At 44.1% G+C, this 26323-nt stretch overlaps 2 protein-coding genes and 1 pseudogene across 7 annotated transcripts in view; 2 read left to right on the top strand and 1 right to left on the bottom strand.

Moving 5' to 3' along the window:
* Positions 1-701: 701 nt before the first annotated feature.
* On the top strand, positions 702-9522 carry LOC310683529 (cytochrome P450 2K1-like; annotated as a pseudogene). The gene is made up of 3 exons (XR_014515492.1): positions 702-861; positions 4086-4216; positions 6630-9522. The product of XR_014515492.1 is annotated as a cytochrome P450 2K1-like (transcript).
* Positions 9523-10351: 829 nt separating this feature from the next.
* On the bottom strand, positions 10352-12431 carry TMEM30B (transmembrane protein 30B; the record flags this gene model as incomplete). Its single annotated transcript, XM_083454544.1, has 1 exon — positions 10352-12431. One exon carries the CDS (start codon positions 12429-12431, stop codon positions 11349-11351), a length of 1083 nt encoding a protein of 360 aa, XP_083310670.1. The 3' UTR covers positions 10352-11348.
* Positions 12381-26323, top strand: part of LOC310684077 (receptor-interacting serine/threonine-protein kinase 2-like) — a 27307-nt gene continuing 13364 nt past the window's right edge. Inside the window, exons 1-6 of one of the 5 annotated variants that reach the window (XM_083454541.1) lie at positions 12413-12657; positions 13329-13523; positions 16959-17198; positions 19849-20104; positions 23984-24156; positions 25277-25430. In XM_083454541.1, coding sequence (XP_083310667.1) covers positions 24005-24156; positions 25277-25430 — 306 coding nt within the window. In that variant the 5' untranslated portion in view covers positions 12413-12657; positions 13329-13523; positions 16959-17198; positions 19849-20104; positions 23984-24004. Of the gene's footprint in view, positions 13040-13328; positions 13524-16958; positions 17199-19848; positions 20105-23983; positions 24157-25276; positions 25431-26323 lie in introns of all 5 variants that reach the window. The other 4 variants (XM_083454540.1, XM_083454539.1, XM_083454542.1 and 1 more) reach the window with 4 other exon arrangements.

The raw sequence follows: 26323 nt of genomic DNA, 5'->3' as shown, positions 1-26323 counted from the left end.
TTTACATCTGGGTCCTTCCTTGTTATGCTGAGTTAATTTCTTACTTCTTGCCCTCCCTAAATATCCTGATCCTGTTATCTATAAAGCAAACCTTACTCCCGTTTCTTGGAGGAGGGAACCTAGATGGCTTGAAAGGGAATCTGCTTCTCCACTACACAGAGGCATAGGAAGGGGGGAGCGGTGGGGCGGTCCGCCCCAGGTGTCATGACTGAGGGAGGTGGCAAAATGGCAGGCGCGTGGGCAGCACACTTCACGCCCGGCGGCAACAGCTCTTCTGACCCGGCAGCAGAGAGCAGCCCTCCTCAGCAGTGGCGAAATGCACCTGGCAACGCTGTTGCCGGGTCATGTCTGACTCAGCTGCGGAGAACAAGAGAAGAGTGAGCAGCAGCTTCTCTGCCCTTCTCCTACCCTGAACTGTGGCGCATGGGAGGGCACCCTCTGCGCCCAGCCCCCCCCCCCTCAGGAGCACACACACCCTGGGCAGTGCGGGCATATGCTCTGCCGCTGCCACTACGCACCAACAACTTTACATTTGTGCTTTTCCCCAGGGTGTGTGATGGACAGATAGGCCTACTCCTTCAAGCTTTCCAGTCACATACACAGCTGAACTGGAAAGCTCCGCTTATCAGATTATGTTTGGATCTCCGCCACAAACAACAGCAGAGACTCTAAGACACAGTAGCTGTTCCCACACTGCTACCATGGCTCTCTTCAGCTGGCTGCTGGTTAACTCCTTGCTAATGTATCATTTCTGGAAGAATATCCGTCCAAAATGATTTCCCCACTGGACCACGGCCTCTGCCATTCATTGGAAACTTGCTGCAGATCAATATGCGGAATCCCTTGAAGAGATTCGAAAAGGTAAGGTTCCCTTTTCTCCACCACCACCACAGTGATCTAATAAAAGAGCTGATGGAGAACAAAGGAAGGTTGACTGCCATTTGCAGGAGTAAGTGCAATTGGAAGAAAGGGCACAGCAGGAGGGTGTGCCTGGAGCTCACTTTTTAGCATGAGACTAAATATTTGCTTTCCACTGGGCACAGGGAAAGTCACTTGGAAGCTATAGCAGGTGGCATTTTACTACCTGCTAAGTTACATATCAATTTGACTCAAGGAAATAACTGAGCATCTGTCTGCAATGAAAGTGTGTACAGTGGTACCTCGGGTTACATACGCTTCAGGTTACATACGTTTCAGGTTACATACGCTTCAGGTTACAGACTCCGCTAACCCAGAAATAGTACCTCGGGTTAAGAACTTTGCTTCAGGATGAGAACAGAAATTGCGCAGCAGTGGCGCAGCAGCAGCAGGAGGCCCCAATAGCTAAAGTGGTGCTTCAGGTTAAGAACAGTTTCAGGTTAAGAATGGACCTCCGGAATGAATTAAGTACTTAACCCAAGGTACCACTGTATGTGTTTTGTAAGGTTTTTCTTTTTTCTTTTTTAAATGTATTTTTATTAAATATTTTCTTGGGTTACAAAAGTATATGCAATGTCTCTCTCTCTTTTTCCTTCAAGTAACATTTTTTACAGATTTTTGACAGAAGATGGGTACAGTTTGTCGGGGAATGGCTTCATGAACCAATTTAGGACATATACCAGTTCTAAATAGTCCCATTGTGGGCTGAAGGCTTCCCACCACTGAGACAGTGGAAGGCTTATCCCTCTTATCTTTATTTACAATTCAAGGTCATGTTCCTTCCCGTCTTTGGGTTTTTTAAAAACAAAAACAAAAACACCAACAACACAAAATTACAAGTTTATTCTCAGAAGGATTTGTTGGTTTCACCACTCTATAGACTTAGGTCATTCTGTAATCAAGAGCTGTGATAATTATCAGCTGACTCCGACCCTCACCCCCAAAGAACACTCTTTTGTATAACACACCAGCTTGTTAATGCTGGATCTGGATTAGTGACAGGCAGTGGCAAGGGGGAAGTGGCTGTCATAGCTGATGTTTATCATGACATTTCTATCCCACCTTTATTCCAAGGAGCCCAAGGTGGAATACATGGTTCCACTCAAGGTTAGGTTGAGAGATAGTGACTGGGCCCATGGTTGCTTTGTGAGCTTCATGACTGAGTGAAGATTTGAATTCTGGTCTCCAAAGTCCTAGGTTGTTTTGGGTTGGGGTTACCTGATTTTTTGTCTGTGTTTTATCTGAGGGAGGCATTTTAACCTGCATTTTGGATATTCTGAGCATCACCAGTTCAGTATTTTGGGCATTCTGAGCATCACCAGCTTTTCTTCCATAAAATGAGTATTTTGTGGTACCCAAGGCCATTTCTGGCATTACTGAATGTGCTCCCAGGCCTCAAAAAGGTTGGGAACCTTTCGTTAAAGCTATTGATGCCTACAAGGCACGCTGGCTTGTGGGTTGCAAAAGAACCTGGCTTGCCACTGTGGAAAAGAGGTTGGTGGACTAAGATGAATCTCTGGTCTCCTTCCTGCGTTTTCTTCAAAGATGCTGGAGGAGGAGAGCTTAAGTGACTACAACATACACACACATAATGACTATGGGATTTTATTTCTAGTGGTAACTAAGACTGTTGGTCCTCAGAGAAATGCCAAAGGGAAATGGACACTGTCGTTGGCAAGGGTGCATGCCTGAAATATGAAGATCGGGAGAACATTCCCAAACCAATACAGTCATCCATGAAATCCAGTGTGTTTCAAGCATAGTGCCCCTGGGAATACCCCAAACACCCATCCAAGACACAGAGGTTTGGGGGTACGCAATTCCCAGGGTAAGTTCTGCAACATTTGAATGTGAACCATGTTGGTGTTCCCTGTGCATGCAGATGGCAGGCATTATGAGTTATGTGTAGCTGTTTGATTATTTAAACCATTTATCTAAACACAGAGGTGGCACATCTCATTTTGCCGCCTGAGGATATATGGAAAGGTGCTGCCCTGTGTGCCTCCTGCCCCTTGCCACCTCTGCCAAACCTCACTTACTGGGGCCATGCAGCTACAGCTTCTGGCTTCCGGTGAGCTCTCACAAAGGCCTCTGCAGGCCTCATGCCACCTCCCTGAGACCTGGTAAACAGGACTGCTGTTACATCTCCCTGGAACCTGGAAGCTGCCACAGCTGCTTCTCCTCACTTCTCTGGCTGTGGTGGGTGACACACCTGCAGAGGAATCCCTTGGATTCTGCCACCTGAGGCACCTCTCTCAGTCTGCCTCATGGATGGGATCTAACAGAAAGCAACTGTAGGAGGCTGGGATTCTACACCCAGCAGTGATGGTGGGGAAGGGGCTGTCTATTTTTTTTTTCCTCTCAAGGATCACCGAGTGTGTAGATTCAGACACTTTGCTTATCTACAAGTTCTGGGTAAAAATCAGATCCAATAAAAATATAGCACATCTTCTTGACCTATTTTTTCACCATGGCAGTCCTGAAAAGCAAAAGATCAATTATTTTTATGGTTTAGGCAACAGAGATAAGCTGTGTTCTGCAATTTGGTGGTGGGTGGTGAAAAGAGTCTGCAGTTTCAAGGGGATCCATTCTCTCTCTCTCTCTCTCTCTCTCTCTCTCTCTCTGTGTGTGTGTGTGTGTGTGTTTCTTTGCATCTGTTTCTCATTTGCTCCGGCTTCCCTCCTGCACTTTCATTCATTCTGCTTCCAATTTGAGCCTTGAAAAGCACATTAGAGCTGAAAGAAGTAGGAAAGCGTATTGCACTTTGGACTTTATCACTCCCCTCTTGGGACTCAACCATACAGCTTCACACAAAACATTTTAAGTTTGTTGTAAAATGCAATATACAAATGTGACACTAGATGGCAAGAGTGAGCTATGGCAAATTCAATATATTTTTCAAAACATTTTTTAAATAAGCACTTTCACAATATTTTTAATATGTGTGTGGATTCCACCTATGTATCCTTCAAGAGGAGGAAAGAAAAGTAACTCACCATTACATTTCCCCTTATCTCATGATGAACAGGGCAAAAAGAGGGGAGCTCAGAGGCTTTGTGGGTGCCAGGGAAAGACCACACAGGCACCACTGCCAACCACAACATTAATGCTTCCTTCTGTAGTTCTCTTGTGTTTCCTGTGTTTCTCTTTTCTTTTTCTTTTTGCAGGGAACCACAGTGCTAACCAATATTGCTTCTGCCCTTAATGATGAGTCTCAGCGGAAGTACCCATTTGAGTTCAACCCCCTCCAACTTCCTGAACAAAAAAGGAGAGTTTATAAAACAGGAAGCCTTTCTCAGTAGGTAATTATTTCTGTCTTTCTAACTTCTAATCACTTCTTCAGCAATGGCAGAAAAATGTGTCCCAACGATCACATAATTCACCTATGGGACACCTTGTACCTTCATCTATGAAAGACCTGGAACATGTTTATTTACAGGATTTTCACATTGTCCGTTAACAATAAATCGCTCCCACAGGAGGTAGTGATATCCATCAACTTGACTGGCTTCAAAAGAGGATTAGACAAATTCATGGAGGCGAGAGGTATGAATGACTGCTAGCCATAATGGCTATGCTCTCCCTTCACTGCTGGAGGCAGCAATGCTTCTGAATACCAGTTGCTGGAAAACACAGGTGGGAAGAGAAGAAGAAGAAGAGTTTGGATTTGATATCCCACTTTATCACTACCCGAAGGAGTCTCAAAGCGGCTAACATTCTCCTTTTCCCTTCCTCCACCGCAACAAACACTCTGTGAGGTGAGTGGGGCTGAGAGACTTCAGAGAAGTGTGACTGGCCCAAGGTCACCCAGCAGCTGCATGTGGAGGAACGAAGACGCGAACCCGGTTCCCTAGATTATGAGACTACCGCTCTTAACCACTACACCACACTGGTGTAATGCTCTTGTGCTCATTTCCTGCTTGTGGGTTTGCCACAGGCATCTGGTTGACCACTGTGAGAACAGGATGCTAGACTAGATGGGACACTGACCTAATCCAGCAGGCTCTTCTTATTGTTCTTCAGTTATCTGGGCAATGTATATTTGAGCGTGCGCACACACACACACACACACACACACCATAAAACGTAAAAATACACTATGAATTGGGGGGGACCCCACTTCAAGGAAACCAATGTTATGTTTTTATTGTACACCACATATACTGCATTATTAAATGGGATGTAAATTATTAAAATAAAATAAAAAATTGATTCAAGTATGCAATAGAGGAAACAGAATGTCTGAGGACTAAAAAGTGGACAACCATGAATTTTCATTTCTTCAGGTGAATGAATGAATGTATCAGTTGGCACATGGCAGCCAGACAAAACTGCACTCCCAAGCCAGCCCTGTTTTGTTTTTGTTGCTTGTTTATTTGTGCTATATGTTTCCACATGCACCTTGGTTTGACAAGGCTTCCAAGGTGGCTCACAAAAAAATACAAAATAAAGAATTATTTAAAAATGCTACAATTGATATCACAATTAAATCAAAACTCTTTCCATTTATTTCTTATTCACTTGTAGATTTATGAAGTGCTTCATAACCCAAAGTCCTCAAAATGGTTGACAATTTGATAAAAATAAGATAAAAAGATAAAATGTTACAGTTTCAGTACAACTGAAACTAAAAGCAATAAAACCAATTCCACAATTGTGCAAACAATATTCCATAAAATGAGTGGGTCATGCTTCAGTAACAGTCTTCTGAAATAAAAATAAATAAATAAAAATCCTTCCAGTAGCACCTTAGAGACCAACTAAGTTTGTTACTGGTATGAGCTTTCGTGCGAAAGCAAATACCAATAACAAACTTAGGCGGTCTCTAAGGTGCTACTGGAAGGAAATTTTTTTATTTTGTTTCAACTACAGCAGACCAACATGGCTACCTACCTGTAACTTAAATAAAAAATGTATTCAGTAACTGCCTAAATATGCTAGGCACTTGTCTAATTTCAGCTGGTAAATGGTTCCAGCAGGATTGGTCTGTAACACTAAAAATCTTGTTTCTAGTACAAACTACGGTAAGTATCCATCTGGGGCATATGGTATTCTCCACAGTGCCCCATCTGAGCAGTGCAGTTGCCAGGCAGGGATATATGGGGGGAGGAGTGGCCCTTTAGGTAAACTTGTCCCAAGTTGTTTAGGGATTTAAATTCTAAAGGCAAAAGTGGTAGTTTCTCTATTTATCTGACATACCTGATGAAGACAATGATACAATTCACAAAAATCAAGGGTGAAGGACATCTGGCTCACAAGCCAAAGGTGGCCTGCCTGGAGTCTCAATTTGGCCTGGGAGACTAGTTACCCAAACCATGCCCACCTGTCCCACACCTGACATAATATGCAACATCAGGGGCAGGATGGCTCTAAAGGAACAATTGGGAGTTTAATGTGAGCTCCTAGTCATTCAATTTCTGGAGCAAGGTACGCTCCCATCTTGAAAACTGGAAAGTCAAAGAGTAATGTGGAGCTGTTTGCAAAAAGGCTTTTAAACAGCCCCAAAACTGCACTTTGTAGCCCCCAAAATTGCAGCTTCAAAGGGCAGTGTCATTCAACACCATTGTGGTGTCAGGCAATTGGTAGGTAGGCAGCTCTGTCGACTAGTCAAATTTGGCCCACCAAGGCTTGGGGAGATAAGAATCTGGCTGAAGGGCCAGAAAAGTTTCCACACCCCTGTGATAAACACTGGCGCTCATAGACCTCACTAGTCCTCATCTTTCCATTTTCAGGCCTGAGAGTCTGCTTAGGAGAAAATCTGGCTCAGATGGAGCTGTTCCTCTTCTTCACCACTATTCTGCAAAGCTTCCAGCTATCACGGCAGACAAGTCAAGAGCACTTGACTTGACACCCCACTTTGGCCTCACACTGTCCCCATCTCGCTTTAAGGTGTCATTAAAACGTCACCAGCAAAATGAACAGCTCTAAGTGGAAATTGGAGCCTTATTCCTTATAAGCAAGGGTCATCACAGTTCAGAATCGCAACATAAGCAGAGTACATTGAAATACTAAATTAAAAAGTGCAAATAAAAATAGCTGGATGACAAGGGATGTTCTGGGGTGCTGTAGCAACCAGTTTTCCTCCATCATTAGAGGGTTGGGCTACAATGAACTTTGTGTCTCTTTCCAATTTTGGGATTCCACTCCAGAAAATTGGCAGAGCAGAATGCATTAATTTCTCAGAACAGAATCTAGTGTTTGTATGCCTTCCTACATCACATGATTTCCATAAGAGCTATGCTTGTCCTCATTTCCTTTCTCTAGAACAGGGTTTCTTAACTCTGGCTGTACCATTGAAACTCCTATTGCCCTGCCCAATGACTTGGGATTTGGAGTGAAGTCATGTTATCCAGAGTGGTCCTAGCCTGAGTTTGAGAATTTAGGTTTGGACAAATTTTATTTGTAAAATACTTAATATACAAAGCTCATATATTTCAATACTGTTCTCATGAGTCTGCAGTTATCCCCCCGCCCCCGCAAACAAATGCATGTATAAACCTGTATCTGGCATTTTTATGCAAAGGCTATTCTGACTTTTGGACTATATTCTGCTCCCTTGCACACAAAAAAAGGAAGAGGCTATGTAGGAGCAAATACATCTCATGATACAATACCTCATTTTCTTTGACTCTGAGTAATGTTTATCCATGTGACATAGTTCTTCCATTTCAAGCTGTGGTTGTGAAAGTCTCTTATTCTGCCACATGTTGCAAGTATTTCTTAAGAAAAAACACCACACAAAAAACAGAAAAGTCCCTTAGCTGATTTGCATTAGAAGAAAGGGAAATGCCCAGAGTTCTTGTAAAACACACATGCTGCTTACACTCTTTCCACAGGACATATAGAGCAGTTCACTCTACTATCACCTCTATGGAATGATTAACTTCTGGATACTGCACTTTGCTAAGGAATATATTTATTGCATAACTGAAGAAAAGAGAGGGAGTACTTGAGTGTGAAGAGAGACTTCCCAATCTGCATTTTATTTGTAAGCCAGGTGGGGTGAGGCTTTCGTTTCCTATAAAAATACAAAGGAACGAGAATGTACATAACAATGGATCAGCAATTATCAGGCGAAAGGGATTTTTTTTGGGAGCAGGGAGAAAATTCCCAAGTTGCATGAGCAACAGTCTTCTGCTCTGTCCGGAGTAGGTGACAGCATGGGTTTTTTCCAGTAGAGGGGTGGGCAAAACTTTGATCATTCACCCACTCCATTTTGCAGCTGATCATGACCAAAGATTTCTTTATTTCAATATGACTCAGTTTATTTTATTTTTATTTATGGAAAAGAAAATTATTACAAATTGAACAACCCCCCTCCCTTTCCCCAACCCAAAGGCAAAGTTTAGATGTAAACAGTAATAGTAAAGTTAATGCAAGCACTGAACTGTATACAAACTGAAAGCCGCTAGTACAGTATCAATATGTAGGAGACTGTTAACACAATCATATATTGTGGAATGCAGCAGATACATTCTGTTCTGGAGATACTTTGTTTGCATGCTGTATGAATGGCTGCCTGTCTGCCATGAGGGAATCAAGTGTTTTGCCCTCTAACCAAGTTTCCCCTCAGTTTTTCAGAGCGCTATGTACGAAATTATGTTATAACATTTTTGTGTATTTAAACCCTTTGCTTCTTTCCAATTTCTAGCTTTCCATATTCTTGCTGTCATTAATAAGTAACCAATGAAATGAGTTATCCGAACAGGGTAGACCTGAATACAAAGGGTTGCAGCCAACTAAGTCCTACTCAGAGTAGACCTAAATTAGCCATTGTCTATTAGTTTCAGTGGGTCTACTCTGAGTAGGATTAGTGCACAACAGAACTCTCCACACTTGGGAGAGAAACTAGAATTCAGAGAGAGACTGACTTCAAGACTGGAAGTAGAGCAGCGGTGGGGAATCTCAGACACAGCAGCTAAATATGGCCTTCCAAACCTCTATTTGGCTCTCAGAACTCTCTGCAGGCCACATGCCTCTCCCTTTACACTCCATTCAGGCCTTGCTGCACATCTTCCATGAGTGGTTTTGCTTGGCTGGAATGGGTCTCCTCTGCTTTTCTGAATGGAGGGCAATATGGTGTGCGTGTGTGTGCGTGCAGAAATTGGCGTACTATGCAAAGGTAACATTTATATTCATTGCTTACTTTTGGCTCAGGTTGGCTTGTTAACAATAACATGTGATGTAGCTTTCAGGTGTGTGATAACCTTTGTGGTTGTATTGGCAGCTATTGTTACATCTTGACCCTCTGGTTAATGAAGTCTGATGAAGGCATTCAAGCAACAGTTCAAAACTCTTCCAGGCGTGTTTTGCAACAGGGAATTTCATTACTGCGAGCAGTTGCTGAGCTCTGGGTGCAGTACTATGCCTAAAATTTCAGATTAAAACTGCCACTGCTGGAAGGAAAGGAGGACCTTTTTCTACCTCCCCACTTCCAGCCACTCTCTGGCTGGAGAAGGAACCCTCATAAGAATATTTGGGGGCGGGGCAGGGGAAGTAGGGCTTTGTTTTTTTGCAGTCTTCAGATGAGGACTGGACCATGTGAAAAATGAACATAAGATTTTAGCTGCAGTTCATTCATTTTCAGCTTTGTATTCTTGTTATAAAAAGTGTGCCTATTACAATCCCATCTACTTGAAGTTAAAAAAGGAACAGACCTGGAAATTTTGATCACGAGTCTCCTGTACCATGTCCATTTCAGCTACCTGAGAATGAGTTAAAACCATTAGCCTCATTAAAAGACTGAATACATGAGGTCAGGCTCACTGGCTACCTCTTTTGGTCATGGCGGCTGGAAAACAGTGCCAAAACTTGCAAACAACCTATGGTTGGTTCCCCACCACTGCTGCCATTTCTCCTGGGTGCTGGAAGAAAGAAGCCTTTTGTGGATGCCAGCAAATTGGATTTCTTGCATACCTCACACATGAAAAGTTTTCTTTTCACTCTACATGCTGGAGGATGCACAACTACAACCAAAGCTTTTGAGTTCCCCCTTGGCAGAAGGGCACATTTCACATCGTCCATGCCTAGGGCTGTTCAGATGCTATTTCCACTCTTTCTACAAAATGGGCAAGATCAAGAAGGGTCCTTGTGCTTGGATGCTTAATTTCCATCCTCCTCCTATGCATCACACTATATGCTGAAGGTCACACCCAAACTGGGATGTCCCACAATCATTTTATCACTGGATATGCCTTCCACATACAGCCTGGGGAGTGGGGTGGGAACAAGTGAACTCAAGTGTATCTCCAGGCAACGTGATTTCTTATCCATTCATATGTCACTGAAAACCAAGCAATCTTTTAGTGTTCTGTCACTCTAACAACCGAGTCCTCCTCCTGGTTACATTTTGCTTAGCTGCAGTGAAATAAGTAGGACTTCCTGCTAGGTGGGTGAGTTTTATTGAAATGGAATAGAATGACACTAAAATATGTTTCAGTTCTCAGTGGTTCAGATTTATTCAACCTTCTATGGAATGAGAATTTAAAAATGTGATTAGTTACCAAAAAGCATGATAGAAAAGATATTTCCAGTCAGTTGTCTGCAAGCAAAGCAGAACACTAGAAAATCAGCATAGATGGATTTCCTGTGCATGCTACTTTATATTCTTTTTCCCCCCAGTAGCATGCTTACCATCAATCTCAACTGGCATGTCTTCATAAGTGAAAGAGAAGGCTAAAGTAACTGGTATCTTAAAACCCAAGGCATCCAAAGATGGTTGAATCCCAACAAAGAATTTTAAATGCATTATTAAGCAAGTGCAGCTGGCTCATAGTTAACACAATAAAGTATGAAGAATGCTGTAAACTCCACCAGTGAACACACTTTGTGTATCACTGGATGTAGAATCCCCCAGGTATCTATGCATCACTTCTGAAGTTAGCCGGACAGCATATCCACAGAAGACTGCTGTAAAATAAAACACACGAATGTATGATACTACATTCAAGTCATTCCAGTAGGACTCTCAACCTGGGAACAATTCTGCTGGAGAACAAATCAAAGTGCTGAAGTATGTTCTCAGTATTAAAACTTTGGCACAGTACCCCGTTTCAAAGGACATGTCTTCTCAGTATTCTGAAAACAGGCCATGTTTCATAAGCACTAAACAAGAGAAGAGTCTCCTGTACCCTTAATTAAACATGGATTTCCTTGGGGGCATCTCTGTTGTGAATAAAGAAAACCATGGTTGGCTATCCTTGGCAGAAATACCCTACATGTCTGAATTATAGTGACTGAAGATGGCAGCACACGTTCTCACACACAATTAGAGACATCTATTTGATTCTCAACTACTCTGAAGATGAGGCTTATTTTTTTAAAAAGAAAGGCTACAAACTAAGTTCAATTCTCATACCAGAAATAATCTGGCCAGCAAACTTTCTGCAGCAGTCCTCCCCTAAACCTGTTGACTGTCAGAGTCTGCTCCATTAATCGTCCTCATTTTGGTGCCGATATTTCAAATGCACAACTAGCATGACAATGCCAGTGAGGATGCAGGCCGAACCACAAACGAGATAAGCAATGCCCAAGAAAGGATTCTTTCCCCCCATCCAGGAAAGTGTGCTGAAAATGACCTTCTTGCCACCATTGAAAGAGAGGACAGGGTAATTGTAGGTGACATTGAGCTGGTACGTGCCACGGGGCAACCCCACAGAGAAATTCCCCTGGCGGATGCGGGCGTACAGCTTGCGGAAGGTGGGCAGGGCGGCGATGCGCATCCACACAATGAAGTCCTCATTGACAAAGCCTGTGTTGTTTGGGCCCGTGTTGTTGCCCAAGTCATAGACTGGGTAGGGCCAGTTGGGAGGCTTGGTGGTGCTCTTGAAGGCCAGTGCCAGGCTCCCATTGACCAATTCGGGGTTCCGGAACTTGATGTTGGTGTCGGTCCACCAGGAGATGCCTCTCTTGTCCAGGGGCACAGAGACCATGGAGCCATTGCGAAGCACTTGGTAGAGGGTGAAGGTGTCATTGAAGAGGCTGTTGGCAATGTTCCCGCAGGGTGCGATGGGGAGCTTGTGGTTCTTTTGGTAAGGCTGACACTCTGTGACGGGGTTGGTCAGCGCCCAGGAGTCCCCGCTGAGCTGCGCGTTGTCGCGGGAGATGCTGTAGCGCCGGTTGTTTTGGTAGTAGTTGGAGAGCTGGTAGTAGAGGCAGACGGGCGCAGGGTAATCCATGGGCAGCTCAAAGCGCAGCACGCAGGTGCAAGGTGCATGGCGGGTGGGGCTGCTGGTGACGTTGGCGCAGCGAGAGCAACTGGAGCCTGGCGCGCCGGTGTAGTCGAGCTCCAGCTCGTGGATGTCCTCCGAGGAGAAGTGGAGCCCCAAGCCCAGGGCCAAGAAGGCCGCGCCCAAGCAGAAGAAGAGCGGCAGCACCGTGCCGGCCGACAGCAGAGGCTGCCAGGCCGGGAGTCGCTGCTGAGTGAAGGCCGTGTTGTCCGGCTTGTTTTGCGCCGTCGGGCCGCCGTCCGTCGGGGCGTGGCCGCCGCTCACGTCGTACGAGCCCGAGGCCATGCGGTCGTCGGGGTGGTCGACCTCAGCAGAAGCGGCAGGCAGGCTCGGCGGGAGCCTGACCTGCTTGTGAGGGGAGTAATTGCGCGCCAGCCTCTCCCGCGGCCACCCGGCGATGGGCTGGCAGGGAGGAACGCGCGCTCGGCCCTTCGCCGGCCAGTCAGTCCGTCTCTTCCGCTAGTCCAGGCAGCAGCGGTGGCCTCGGTCTGTCTGCGACACCGCCCCGCAGGTGAGCGGGGCCACGCCCCCAGGGACGCACAGGTGAGGGGGGCGCGCGATCGCGCGTACTCCGAGCTACCACCCAAACGCCTTTGCGCGTGCCCTTGCTAAAGCGCGCGAGAGGGCCCTTCAGCCTACCCAAGCCCAGGTAGCGGGGCTTGGTGGACCCCCGATTCCGTTCCCGCGCTTTTCTCTTCTTCTCAAGCTCCGCCCCTGGCGTCGGCCAAGGGAGAGACGTCGCGCGGGCGCCTTCTTACGCACCTGTGGTGATCTGGCCAGCTGGAAAGTCTGGGCGGGGCGGCGGCGGCAGGTACTGCTTCTCCAGCCCAGCCCTGCCAACTTCCACCTTCGTGGCCCCGCCCCGTCGGGACTGGGGTGCTGGCGCTGCTCAGGTAAGAAGGCGCACTGCGGCGGAGCACCTGCGTCCTGCACCTTGTTTGGGACTCAGGAGGCATGGCGGCCACGGTCCGTCCCCGCCCCCCGCGAAGAGGAATATTTATATTTATTTTGAAGAATTTCCTCTTAAAGAGAGCATATTGATATTTTGAATAAACAAACACTTAATACGTAACAAACAAACACTAAACAGTAAGCTAAAAAGCTTCTGAATATACTTTCCATATGTTTATAAACCACCTTTCTTCATCATGAAACCCAAGTTGGCATACATATGCTTTACAGACACTGACCAGACCGAAACCTGCTTAGGTTTACCTAAATGGTGACTTCACCTGCCTTCAGACCAGCCAGTAGAGGGACCTGTGGCCTTCTTCATGCAAGGTTGACACCCAAAGAGAAATGCTACCTGTAGCAGACAGAAGGCAGTGTTCCCATGTTGCCACCCACAAAGCTTTTTGCCATGACTGAATCTGCTTGGTGAATAAGTTGCTGCTCCTGAGCATTATTCATTTCTAAAGCATTGCTTTTGCAATATAGGAAGCAGTCTCAAGTCAAACCATTGACCCATCTCGTTCCATATTATCAGTGTCAGGGATGAGCAGACTTCAGACTTATTGGATCTTCTTTGGGGTATTTTTACTAGAACTCAAATTCTGTTAACCAGAGCCATGTGCAAAAGACAAAGCAAGATGAAAGAACAGTGTGCCTTTGAGTCTCAGGGTTGCTTTTCGGGACTAGAACTGAATTCAGCTCACAATGCTTTTACACAAAAGTCTACTCATGGTTTGTCATGTCAGCAACCTGATTCAGGTGGAGAAATCCCTTACGAATCCCTTACCAATCTCCTGCAAAGCAGCCAGAGATCAGCCAATAGGTTTCAGCCAGGAGCTCTTTCTCAGCCTTACACGGAGATACTGGGTTTGGGATGTGGGGCCCTTTGCAGACACAGATGCAAAGCACACTCTCTACCGCTGAGCAACGTCTTCACTGTTTACCCTTATCTACCCAGCCAGTTGGATATGTGAGTCTTGCAGGGTTCTCTCTCCCTCTCTCTCCAAAAATTGGTGTCGTGTATAAACTTTGCTACAGATGGAGAAGGTGTGTCTCACAAAGAAAACAGAATGTTTAGGGTTGGGTCTGTTGTCATGTTTCCTGTTGCTGATCTTTAAAAACTTCCTCTTTGAGTTACTGCTCTTGGAAACTTTGCAACAAAATAGGTTATATGCAGTTTTGCTTGGGTGAGTTGAGAGTTCAGTAAACAGAAAGCTAGATTCCTGTTTTTAACTCTTGTCAGGGAATTACCTTTTTAAAAGAATGATATGGAGAACTCGTGTCACTGTAACTTTTGCATGAACTTGCAGAATCACTTCAAAAACCCATTGTGTGAATGGAGAACAGTTTGCTGCAATTGGCTCATGTTACTTGACCCGTTCCTACACCCTTTATGCCCAGATAGAACAGAAAGTTTTCAGTCCTGTACAGTATGTGCCTGTTTGGAAATGCCACCTTAGCTTGGAATAACTCACATTGAAGCCAGTGAGGTGTAGTGGTTAGTGTGTCAGACTAGGACCTGGCAGACCAGGGTTCAAATGCCCATTCAGCCATTAAGCTCACTGGGTGACTTTGAGCCTTGGGCCTGTTCGTTTCTCAGCCTAACCTACCTCAAAGGTAGGGGGGGGGGGAATGGAAGCAGGTGAACCATGTGCAGCCATGTGATTCCTGTAGAGGGAAGCATTCCTACAACAAAAGTTCTGGTCTTGTTTGTAGTGAGGAGCTGTTGTGGCAGTGGTGGACTTCGGGCTCTCAAATTTCAGCATGCCCTGTGTGACACTAAAATCCATCTCTTGTGCTCTGTTCTACAGCATTGTTTTCACATACCCTGCAGGGTAGCACCCAGTGTGACCACACTAGTTGTGCCACCCTAAAACCGCTTCTGGTTGCAGGAGGGCTAGCAGCATTTTCCCTCCTTGCTTTTCATTTTAAAGTGGTGTGCCTTTTGCTCTTCTATAAAAGTGGAGGAAGAATATCACTCCAGACTACATCATGCCAGTTCTAAATTCCAGGAGCATTAGATCATTTTGAGTTAATTACCACAGGAGGTGAATGAAAAGTCACTAAACAATGAAATCATTTGGGGCTTTTCCTACCAACGGATTGCTTCCAAGCATAATTACAAAATTGCATTGTTTCCTCAGAATAATGTGCATTTACACAGGGAAAGGCTGTAGCACCATAGCAATATGGTTTATAGAATTTCTTACAGGACCTGCAAGGTCTAGTGGTTATTCTCAAGCAAATGCGTTTCGCATCAGGACAGCAGAAGCAAGCTCCATTCTATTCTTGTAGTCATGAAGGTACTCAGTGAGCCATCATGGTGTAAGGGTTAGAGTGTGGGACTAGGACCTAGGAGACATGGGGTTAAAGTCCCCATTCAGCTGTGAAGCTCACTGTGTGGCCTTGGGCCCAGTCACTTTCTCTCAGCCTAACCTATCTCATAGGGTTACTGTGAGGGTAAAAGTGTGGGTTATTAGCCAATATTAGTCCTGCTCAGAGAAGACCCATGGAAGTTGATGGACTTGACTAACTTAAAATGCATTGATTTCAATGGCAAGTCCATCAACTTCCATGGGTCTTCTCTGACAATGGAGGAGTGCGACTTTGTGGGAGAAGTCAAACTGTTGGAAGGTTGCAGAATGGCTGTAGAGGCAGATATGGGAGAGACATGTTTTATTGCAGGTAGGACAGATGAAGGCATCCATTTGTGCTGCTGCAGATGCACCATGGCATTTCAAATCTAGGATGTATAGGGCCAGGTTTGAAAGTCCAGTCACTGTGCCTGAGCTCAGGTTGTTATAAGAGAATTCACTAGTTCTTTCTCCATTTTCTCTCTTCTTTTCACTTCCCGCAGTCAGTAAATAAGAATATTCTCTCATTCATGTTATCTGCTATATGCCCTACATACCATTTGCTCTTTCCTTTGGTTTTTTTTTTAAAAAGTTTTTTTCTATATTCTAAAATTAGACAGTTAAATTTAATAGTGGTTTTGGGAAAGTCCCTTTCATCATTGTCACTTGCTCTGCCAAGAGCTGAAAGTGATACTTACTTGCCTTGGGCAGTTTAGCATTGCCTGGAAAGCACCCTAGAACCACCACTTCACTTTGGGTCAGTTTAAAAACATAAGCAGAGTATAGCAGGATCAGACTTAAGGTCCAGACATGATAGAGGTGTGTATAATTATGCACAGTGTGGGGAAAATAGAGTCTCTCATAATGATGGAAACTGGGATCATCCAGGGAACCTCAGTGTTGGAAGATTCAGAAGAAACAAAAGGAAGTCCTTGGAGCAACTTGAAGTCTTCCTTCTTTCTCCACCCTTTTAACCTCCAAACCCAGAGCCTCTGGCGATCATTACTAACAGGCAGAGATACAAGTCAAAAACATTACAGTACTCTGAACTGGCCCCAGCAAGAACACAAAAACTGATAGCCAGTGCTGACAACCTCCTTTTAATATGCTAGCATTTTAGGCATGTAATCTTAATGTTGCTAAATAATGCCATGAAGTTGGAACTGTGGAAGGTGTTCGTAGCGTGTTGATTAAGGCTATATAGGATGATGTGTACTAAGGCAGGGCTGGGGAATCTCAAGCCCAGGAGCCAAATGCAGCCCTTAATAGGCATTGTCCAGACCCCTTGTCTCTCCATAGCCCCACCACCTTTGTCATTCCTGCTCTACCCCAGGTGTGGGGAATCTTTGGTCCTCCAGGTGTCTCTGAGCTACAACTCTCATGTAGTTGCACACTTCTCTCTCCTTCTCTCTCTGTCTCTGTCTCTCTCTCTGTGTGTGTGTAATCTCCGACTTTTGCAGGGCTGGGATGTAGTCATGCCCATTGCTCCACCCACTTTTTCTTCTAGCACTGCCCGCCACTGGCATGCAGCCCCCATGAAGAATGTGACCTACAAATTGAAAAGGGCTCATTCCAGAATTGTGAGCTGTCGAAGAAGCTAGTGAACCACTACTGTGTCTTCATTTTCCCTTATGAGAGTATCACAGCTCTTGCATTTATAGAAACCAGGGAAAGGTCTGGGAGTCCTAGTGCTTCTCATGAATCATCAGTGCTTCTTAAATCATCAAAGACTTCATCCTGGAACTAGGTAGGTCTGGCACTTGATGTGCCGAGGGTGTGGACGTTAACAAAGGGTTGTGGATGTTAATGAGGGGGTGTGGACATTAATGAGGCCCGTGTTCTTCCGAGGAGATGGGAAGTATGTGTTTCCACATCTAGATGACTTTGAATATAAATATTCTGCATATTTTGACTAAACGTAGCAATGGACAGGCTTTGCTTGGTAATGTTAATAAAGTGCTTCAGGGTGGTCAAAGTATGCTATCTGTATTACCATGCTGTAAGCTTGGCTGATGTTGTTATTCCTGTTTTGCAGATGGGGGGCTAAGGTTGAGGGAGAGTGACTTGCCTAAGAGAGTTTATAGTAGAGGTGAAATATGAACTGGGAATGTTCTGATTCATAACTGCATCATTAGGCTACGGTAGCATAGCGTTTGTTTTTTGAATTTATATAGTGCCCTTCTGTGAACGCTTGTAAAAAGCTTTGAAGTTTGTGAGCTCATAGTTTGTGAGCTATTAATGGATACAATGCAAAAGGAGAAAGGGATGGGGAGGGAAGAGGAAAACACACAGATCCAAGTTCATGTGAGTCTGCCATATATGCATCACAGCATTGCAAGGACTCTCTGGGGTCTTTCATTGAAATCCTCTGGCAAGCAATTATGGGAATTAATCTTGTGACCTTCTGCATGCAGAGCCTATACTTTGCCATTGAGTTTCATAATGACTAAGTGGAAGGGCCACTGCAAAAAGTCCACACTGGGATGGGAGGAGCCTATCCCACTAAACCAGCACAGGGGGCTTCACTGTCTTGCTTCTCCCTCTGATGGAGCCAGGTGGAATGGATGCTGATGGAGGCAGTTCTGGGAGGGTAGGTGCTAAAAAGGTAGTCCTGCCAAGTCAGCCACGAGGCACCACTGTTTTACTTCTCCCTCTTGATTTACATTTGGAGGGCTCAGTCCTTGAACTAAACATGATTGCATGGGTGCAAAGCTTTTTTTTTTTTTTTTTTGCATAAAGCATTCATAAGGGGCAGCTCAAATGGGCAGGAGCTGAACATGGTTCATATTTCGCTACTGCATAGTATCAGATCAGACTGCAGATTGTGATGCATGTAAATGAATGGTGCTCCATATTAATCACACACTACTCTGCATGCAAAAACTAACATGTCATGGAAGAAACCATAGGCAAGGCTTCTGAACAATACACTTGGCCAGCCTGGTGTCCTCCAGATGCTTTGAACTACAACTCCCATTGGCCCCTGACCAATGAAGCTGTGGGCACCATGTTGGAGGAGGCTGCTGTTGGCTGCAGTACACCTAAATGCATGAGCTCACAGCTGCTGGTGGGAAGCATACCTGTGAATAGGTGAAGGTGGCAGGCCTTCGAGGCCTGAACAGCTCATTGTCACTTTAATTGCTTGGTGCATCATTTCATGCTCATCTTCTCTGTGCAGAGGCAAATAACAAAGATCAACAAGGCACTGTAGCATAGGTCTGTCCTCAGTCTCTGTCAGATCCAGACAAATGAAGGTGCAGCCCAACCTGAATAACCAGAATGACACAGAAAGAGTTCACCAGAACACCTTCCTAGCATTCCCACAGGCTTTCTGAACAGTGATGTGCAATGGCTGTGGTATTTGGTAGCCTACATGCTGCTTATTTGCAATGTTTTGCCACCTGATACTCTGACTCATTTATTTCTTACTCAGAAATACATTGCTCATCCACAATATTATCCTTTCTGAATGTTGTTGATGGGACCAACTCAATTAATCTATACCCCACACTGGCGTTTGCATAACATTTTCTTTCACTGAAACTCATACCTATTGATATTTTTTTGCCCAAACCTGGGCACCTTTTTTAAAAGTATATTTTCTTCAAACTTTCAAGAGTCAATGAACCCACAAAAGGCTGAATCCTTTATTAAAGATGTAACACCTGACAGTTGGTTGTTTTTTTTTTAAGGAATTGCAGTCTTATCTGCAAAGCAATGCGTTGCTGTTTGGTTTCTGGTGTCCTGGCCAGATCCCATGTTGAGATATAATATTTTGTTACATTTCTGTTCTTCAGTCACGTTGCTGTTCTTCAGTCAGTCAAGCCATTTTGCACACAGCAGGCTTGTATTTAACAACTCACCTGGTAGTTGACAATGAATTCAATGCAGGAGAGTGAATGGGTTGGTGGAGGAGAGATAGATCATAGGAATGTAGGAAGCTGCTTTAAAATGAGTGAGACCATTGACTTAGCTTTGTCTTCACTGCTCAGCAGCAGCTCTCCAAGAACATTTTTTCTTCAATAGTAATTATTATTATTATTATTATTATTATTTATACCCTGCCCATCTGGCTGGGTTTCCTCAGCCACTCTTTATGCTTCTGAAGCCAGTGCAGGACAAGCTAGTGCATAGAAAATGAATACAAGGTACCACTGTACTAGTAACTCTGGATTGCCAATGAAATAAAGGACCTAAACCTAACTAATGAATTAACTAAACTGCGGGTGGCAGTGGAAGACAGGAGTGCCTGGCGTGCTCTGGTCCATGGGGTCACGAAGAGTCGGACACGACTGAACGACTAAACAACAACAACAATGAGGGTTTATTACGGACAAAGAAACCAGAATTCTCCCTTCTTGCATGTTGTATGAATTTTTGCTAAATGTGTTTTGCAGAATGTCAGAAGGAAGGCAGACATGGTTGAAAATGAAGTCATCTGTGGGCACGGAAGAGTTACAGTTGTAACTTAGCCTGGGGGGAAAATTGGCCTCTGTCAGCAGCCAATAAAGGAGGAGTTTGTGCATCTGACTCATAATCAGCAGAGCACAAGAGTGCATTGCAGAAGTGTGCTGGGTTGGAGATACTCTCTTCTCTTCTCCAGAGCAGTTGACCGCTATTAAGCCTGCGTATTCACTGCTCACATTATTTGAGGTAAGTTTTAATGCTCTCTTGCAAGTGTTCTCATCTCACCCCACCCCACCCCATATGGCTGAAGAAATTGGGTTTTTTACGGAATGGTGTTTTGCCTTGTTTTAGTGGGAGGTTGTTAAAGCAGGGGACATCCCACAACAGGAGGTGACAATGGGATCTGTTTTGTTGTACCAACTAGTACTAGAATGAGTCTGCAAATTTTCATGACTGTTGAAGGTACTTTTGAAGCATAATTGACAAACAAAAATAAAATTCTGTAACGTGGGACAAGTTCTCAAATGTCCCCCAATGCTTGCTGGTCAGATGATAGTTAAACAATTCGTGTATAAAACCCGGCCTAATGAGAAGGGGTCCTATAAGAATTACTTATATATTTATATCTTTAAGAAGTCACTTTTCCGGCCCTTTCACTTTTAGTCCGATTTGAAACTAAGTCTTTATTCTGTAAAGCAATGCTGAAATGGATTGCACAACATGTCTTTTTGACTGCTATCTGATACACACTTATGAATTGGGCTGATACAACCCACTGAACTAAATGAGATTTACATGAAAAGGATTGTGCTGTCACGGGCTGATTTTATTACATTTCTCAATTAAATCCATTGTTTGTGGCATAATGCCATGCCTTGGATGGGTGCAGTTTGCAGAATCAGATCCTCCACTTTTCTTCTGGGGGCTAGTTGCATAGTTGCTGGTTTTAAACAAGCTAAACATCCTTACAATGCATTTTACATTAGTAGGTGAACAAGTTCTGTTTGCCACTGACGATTCCTTTTGAAGAGAAATGCCAAGTGATTGCTTAGAATAGATTCAGTGTGAAAGTGAAAGCGAACTTTGGCCTGCTAAACCATATTTTGGTCAGGGTTGAGGTCTTGGGTCAGCTCAGATACAGTTTTTATTTCAGCCCTATCACCAGAGCTGCTAGTTAACTTTCTGTTCTGCTTAGTTTCTATTTGTTCTGCTCCACACACATTCCACATTGGGGGCAAATCAAGACATTTGTGGACTTTGTCCCTGTTTCCAGCTTGCCTTATGAACTTTTATGGATTTTAGTACAGAAAGCAAGGAAGGTGGCATCATGGAGGTGATCTGGGAGGAAGTCCCAAGCAAGGAAGAAAGGGTGGAGCTGTTAGAAGGGATCAGGAGCCCTTTGGATTGTGGACCAAGCGGAACAAGTGATGCAGAAATCATGGGCAGGGGTGTATTCAGATATAATAACAAAGAGATAAAGTGGTGGCAAAGACATAGTGGACTTCAAAGTTAAGGACATAGAGCCAGTGCTGTATCTGGGAACAGCCAAGAAGAGAGTGTGGCATGACCAGGATAATGCGAGAGTTCAATGATTTGGATAGCAGAGTTCAGGTTAGATGTGAGGAGGCCAGAGTGAAGATTGCAGTATTCTACGAGAGAGGTGGCTGGAGCATGCACCAGGGCTTTTGAGAAAGGGTTATGTTTTTCCTGTGTTGTAATTGAAGAAGCAGCACGTCTTGGCTACAGACTGAATGTGTGGATAAAAGAGAGGAGTGAAAGAAAAAGCAAGGCTACGTGCTTCTTCAGCAGAGCAAAACAGATTAAAAGAACAACAGTCTTTGGCTTTGCCAATTTCACTGCATCTTTTTCTTTTTCTTTTTTTAAAAACCCCAACTATGGCTAGAAATATTTCACAAGCAAGTCACATTTTAAAATAGCCTTATTTCCGAGAAGGTATGAGGAGTTAGGCAGAGTTATAAAAACTGCTCCACTCTTGCTCACTCAACCAGATGGCAGGGGTCCAGGGTTGATGGGGGAACAGGGTTGTGGGGGTTCAAACTAGGACTTCACCTTGCAAGCTCTCAGGGTTAGTTATGCAGTCAGGACCTTTGTGTCCACTGGAGCATAAAGCCTTGGATTATTTTCCTTTTATCCACTTGAAATCCTTGTATGTTGTAGGATGCTATCTCTGGCTAAATCTTACAGGAAGGAAAATCATTGTCAGGTTCTCAAATGTTAAAGCTGGAAATGTAACAAGCCAAAGGACAATCAACCAGTTGTGTGTGAGCATGATTGAATTCTGTGGCTATTTTTGTGACAGCAAACTTGATTGTGCCTGTGACAACAATGGGCTGCAGAACTTGTGGCTCTCAGATATTGTTGGACTTCAACACCTATCAGCCCCAGCCATCATGGCCAGTGGTCTTGGATGATGGGAGGTGCAGTCCAACAACACTTGGAGAGTTTCCCATCCCTCTTCTAGTCCGGGAAAGCTGATGCTGCAATACATCTCTTCTTCTTTAAAATGCCACAAGACTCTTTGTTGCAACAGACTAGCAAGGCTATGTGACTAGAAGTAATACGGTTTGTACAAAGGTAAAAGCCTAGTTTGGGGAGCTGGTTTCCATGGTCATGTAAATAAACACAATGACAAAGATTATACCAAAAAGCTCCTAAACTGAAGGAAGAACATCCAAGCTGTACAAATTGGGAGTATAGAGACATCTTGATTTAATGATGTGATCTAGGCAGGTAATCTAGGATTATACTTGCAGAGCTCAGAAATGAACACAGCTTTTCCTTGTTCCAGTTTGATATCTCTCCCTGCTCCCTCTTGTAGACAGCACTCGGTTCAATCAATGAGGCCTTATCATTTCCATGTAGAAAACTGATATTGTATGTGTGGGTAAATGCAATGTGAAAAGTGTACACATGTCTGTTGTGCTACAAGTATATGCCATAGGGATTCGGCTTCATTTGAGGCTTGCTGATGCACATGTATGGCATGAAATATGGTATACATGGGATACAAAGCATACACTTCTCTATGTATCTTTGTAGGACATTTTGCTTCGTGTGAAGCAGCTTTTCAGAGCTGCCTTATATATCTGTCTAGCACTCTGCTTGAAACAGGGTGCACCCTAGGGCGTATCCTCTGCAATATACCAGGATTCCCTGGCAGATTTGTCAATATGGAAAAGATTTTGAATGGTGCATAGACCAGTTGTGCCTGAATGTTGCTTGTGCAACCCTAAAATATACTCAATACCAATCTGTTGTATTGCTTTTTATTTTATTGTAAATAGCATGTTTTATTGCTGTGAGTCACCTTGAGCTATTGCGTATGGAAAGATAGGGTACAAATGTAAATGGTAGCAGAGGAAGATCTGCCACTGACCATTGATGCTCATTCCCATTCATGAATAGGTGAACTTTGCAAAGCTTCCAAGGAGACCCTCAGTTCACCCAACAGCACTTGAAAGCCACAGTCCTAAATTCTCTATTTTGAAGAATATTTAATTTCAACCTGGCTTTCCTAACTCACTCAGCGATGTCTGCATATAATGCACTTAGGGATTAATGCTGCTTAAGTCCCTTTCTATTTTTGGAACACACGACCTCATTTATTGATGCTATCTCTTATCCAGCCCCAGAGGTATTGCGTAGGAGTTTGCTGTCCCATAACATGTGGTGCTCCTCTGATTCATGCACCTGTTTCTACATTCCTAATTTGTAAGGGATGACTCTCCTGCTCTAGTTCCACGACAACAAGTTCCATGAGAATTATGGACCAAGATGTATGCTGCAGAGGATGAGGTGTCCCTGGCTTGTCCTTCAGTTTATGCAGAGTTGGTCATCTAATAATCACATGAGCAAATTATGGCAGGCTTGGCCAGCCTGCTTCAACACCAGTTTACAACAGTTTACAACACCAGAAACAAAAAAATCATGCTGTTTCAACTAAGAGCCTCAAGCTACATATGATAATGCTCCTGACTCTGGAGTTCAACGGTTTGCACCCTTGGGAGTAATTCAGGACTTTTTGTATTGCAGTGTGATATGCTGGCAGTAGTGATCTTTTAAAAACAAGCCATCAGAACAAAATGCTTCACTTCTCTGTTTCAGTCCTTTTCTAAACATCGCAAAATGTCAAACCTGATGCCCATCCTTTCCCAGAAAGATCTGGAGAGTATTTGTCTAACTAGGACAGGATTTGGCTTTGCTCTCAAAGCCTTCCATGCACCTCAGAATATAGATGTCTCCTTGAAGTTGTTGACTAGCCAGGAAACAACAGAGAGGTGGGTTTCCTGTTTGTTTGTTTATTTGTTTGTTTCATTCCTAGAATGGGTGGTGACTTCTGCTGCTGCATTGGAAATAAGTGTGAATTGCACAGAAGCAGAATACTCTACAGTGGTGGGAATGCACACAAATATGTAATATTGAGAAAGTGAAAGGAAGTAGATATGGTTAGGTATGGATTACTGGTACAAGGTTACAACATAGGAGGCTGTAGCATCACTGAAGGATTTCAGACTAGAGTTTCCAATCCATACCTGGGATATGCCAACTTGAAACCTTCTGCAAGCAAAGAATGTGCTCTACCATTAGGCTAAGGGAAAATTTAAAAATTAAAGTTACTGTCAGAATTCATGACAGCCACATGCCAGTGAGAGGGGCAGGGAGCCAGAGGCAAAAGTGAGTGGAGCAACACACAGATGTATGGTAGGCTGCATCCAGTCAGAATTTCTGTACACACAAACATGCACTCACCTCTCCATCCTCCATCCGTGAGAGTCCAAGAGCACATTCCAACTGGGCAGAAGCCCTTGAGGAGGGGGCGGAGCAGTGCCAGCAAGTGGCCTACAGAGGGGGTATAGCCTGAGCAGAGTTCCAAGAGCCAGGTAGAGCAGCTTCGAGAGCCACCTTTGGCACTTGGGCCCAAGGTCTGCCACCCTTCACTTACAATATGGAAAGGATTTAGAAACCGATTGGGGGTGGGTCCCAAATACTGATTGTAGATTACTTTCAGTATTTGCACCAGGGGTTGTTAAGGTCCTTCAGCAAGGCACCCCTAATGGAGTCATCCTTTACCTGTGTGATTATATTCAGGCACTATAAATTAACAGTGCACTTTTAGTACATCCCATACTGTAAACTTTCCCTGCCTCTCAGCCCCTAAGGCTAATAGAAGCCCTGCTGCCAAGAGTCCAGAGGTGACCTAGTAACCACAGCACCCCTGGTTCAGGCAAAAATGTGAAATTAATAGTTAACTGTAGACTTCTGAGTTTAATTGCTGTGCACCACAAAGGTACTTTTGACAGGTACTTTTGCAGTAATGAGTTAATATTCTCTCACTGAATTCATCAATGAAATATTCATTGCATAACTGCTGTCTTTTGATCCTTATCATGTCTGCAGAGATTTAAAGGCACTTCTTCAAGAGGTAGCCAGCATACATTGCATACAGTGCAACAGGCTCATGCCTCCTGTTGGGATCTACCAGTTCCAAGGAGTCCTTGGGGTGGCCACTGAATGGATGCATAATGGATCTCTCAATTTGCTCATTCATGAGGTATGTAAGAGGCAGTGGAGTCTTTTTGTCAAGCCCTCCTTTAGCGGTTCCAAAGTATCCTTTGTGAGTTTCTACTGAGCCCCTTTATGTTGCTTGTACAGGGTATAATTCATTTCTGCCTGCATTTGTCTTCAGTAACATGACACCCCGTTATCTTTGCAGATAGGGTATTGTAACAGGGAAGGAGAGGGTTTTTTTTAAAAAAAACGTTGGCCGCAAATTCCATCATTTAATTGTTCATTCTGTAAAGGTACACTTTGGTACTGGTCATTCTGAATTAACCACCAATGAGAGCAAGGTTTAGGTTGCCTTGGTTGTGGGCTGGGGAGTGAACAATTGGGATATGGAAGGGGTATGTTTTGGGCTGGAACCTCTAGGTTCTTCTCCAGCAGGCATTTTAGGCTACAATTCTGTATACACATTCAACCTGGAGGTCAGTCCCACTTGTCTCAGAAACAAGCATGTATAGAGTTGCATGGCCAACTGTGTATTTTGGGGAGGGGCATAAAATTATTTGCTGCTTGCTACAGAAGAATCTCAAAATGACTTGACACCACAAAATGCAGAGCAATGCAGCATTTAAAACCAAACATACTAAACTAATCCTCTACTAATTATTATTAGTAAAGGAACACATCTTCCGCACACAACGTTAGCATAATCACCAAAAAATATCTGGCTAGAATTTGTTCAGGACCCACAGTGATATTTACTTTGAATTGGGTTGGAAATGCATGTTTTAAATTGGGGTGTGGGTAGAGAAAGAGAGTCTGGTACTTTGCAGATGTAGCTGGACTCCTATCAGCCCAAACCAGAATAAATTATGCTCAGGGAGGATCGGAGTTGCAGTCCATTTAACACCTGAAGGATGCTACACTGGCAATCCCATTTTT

This window comes from Podarcis tiliguerta (genome assembly GCF_965153285.1).
Source record: "Podarcis tiliguerta genome assembly, chromosome: 8".
In the NCBI taxonomy this organism is placed as follows: domain Eukaryota; kingdom Metazoa; phylum Chordata; class Lepidosauria; order Squamata; family Lacertidae; genus Podarcis; species Podarcis tiliguerta.
The sequence above is the reverse complement of the archived record's forward strand: the minus strand, read 5'-3'. Positions and strand labels throughout refer to the sequence as shown.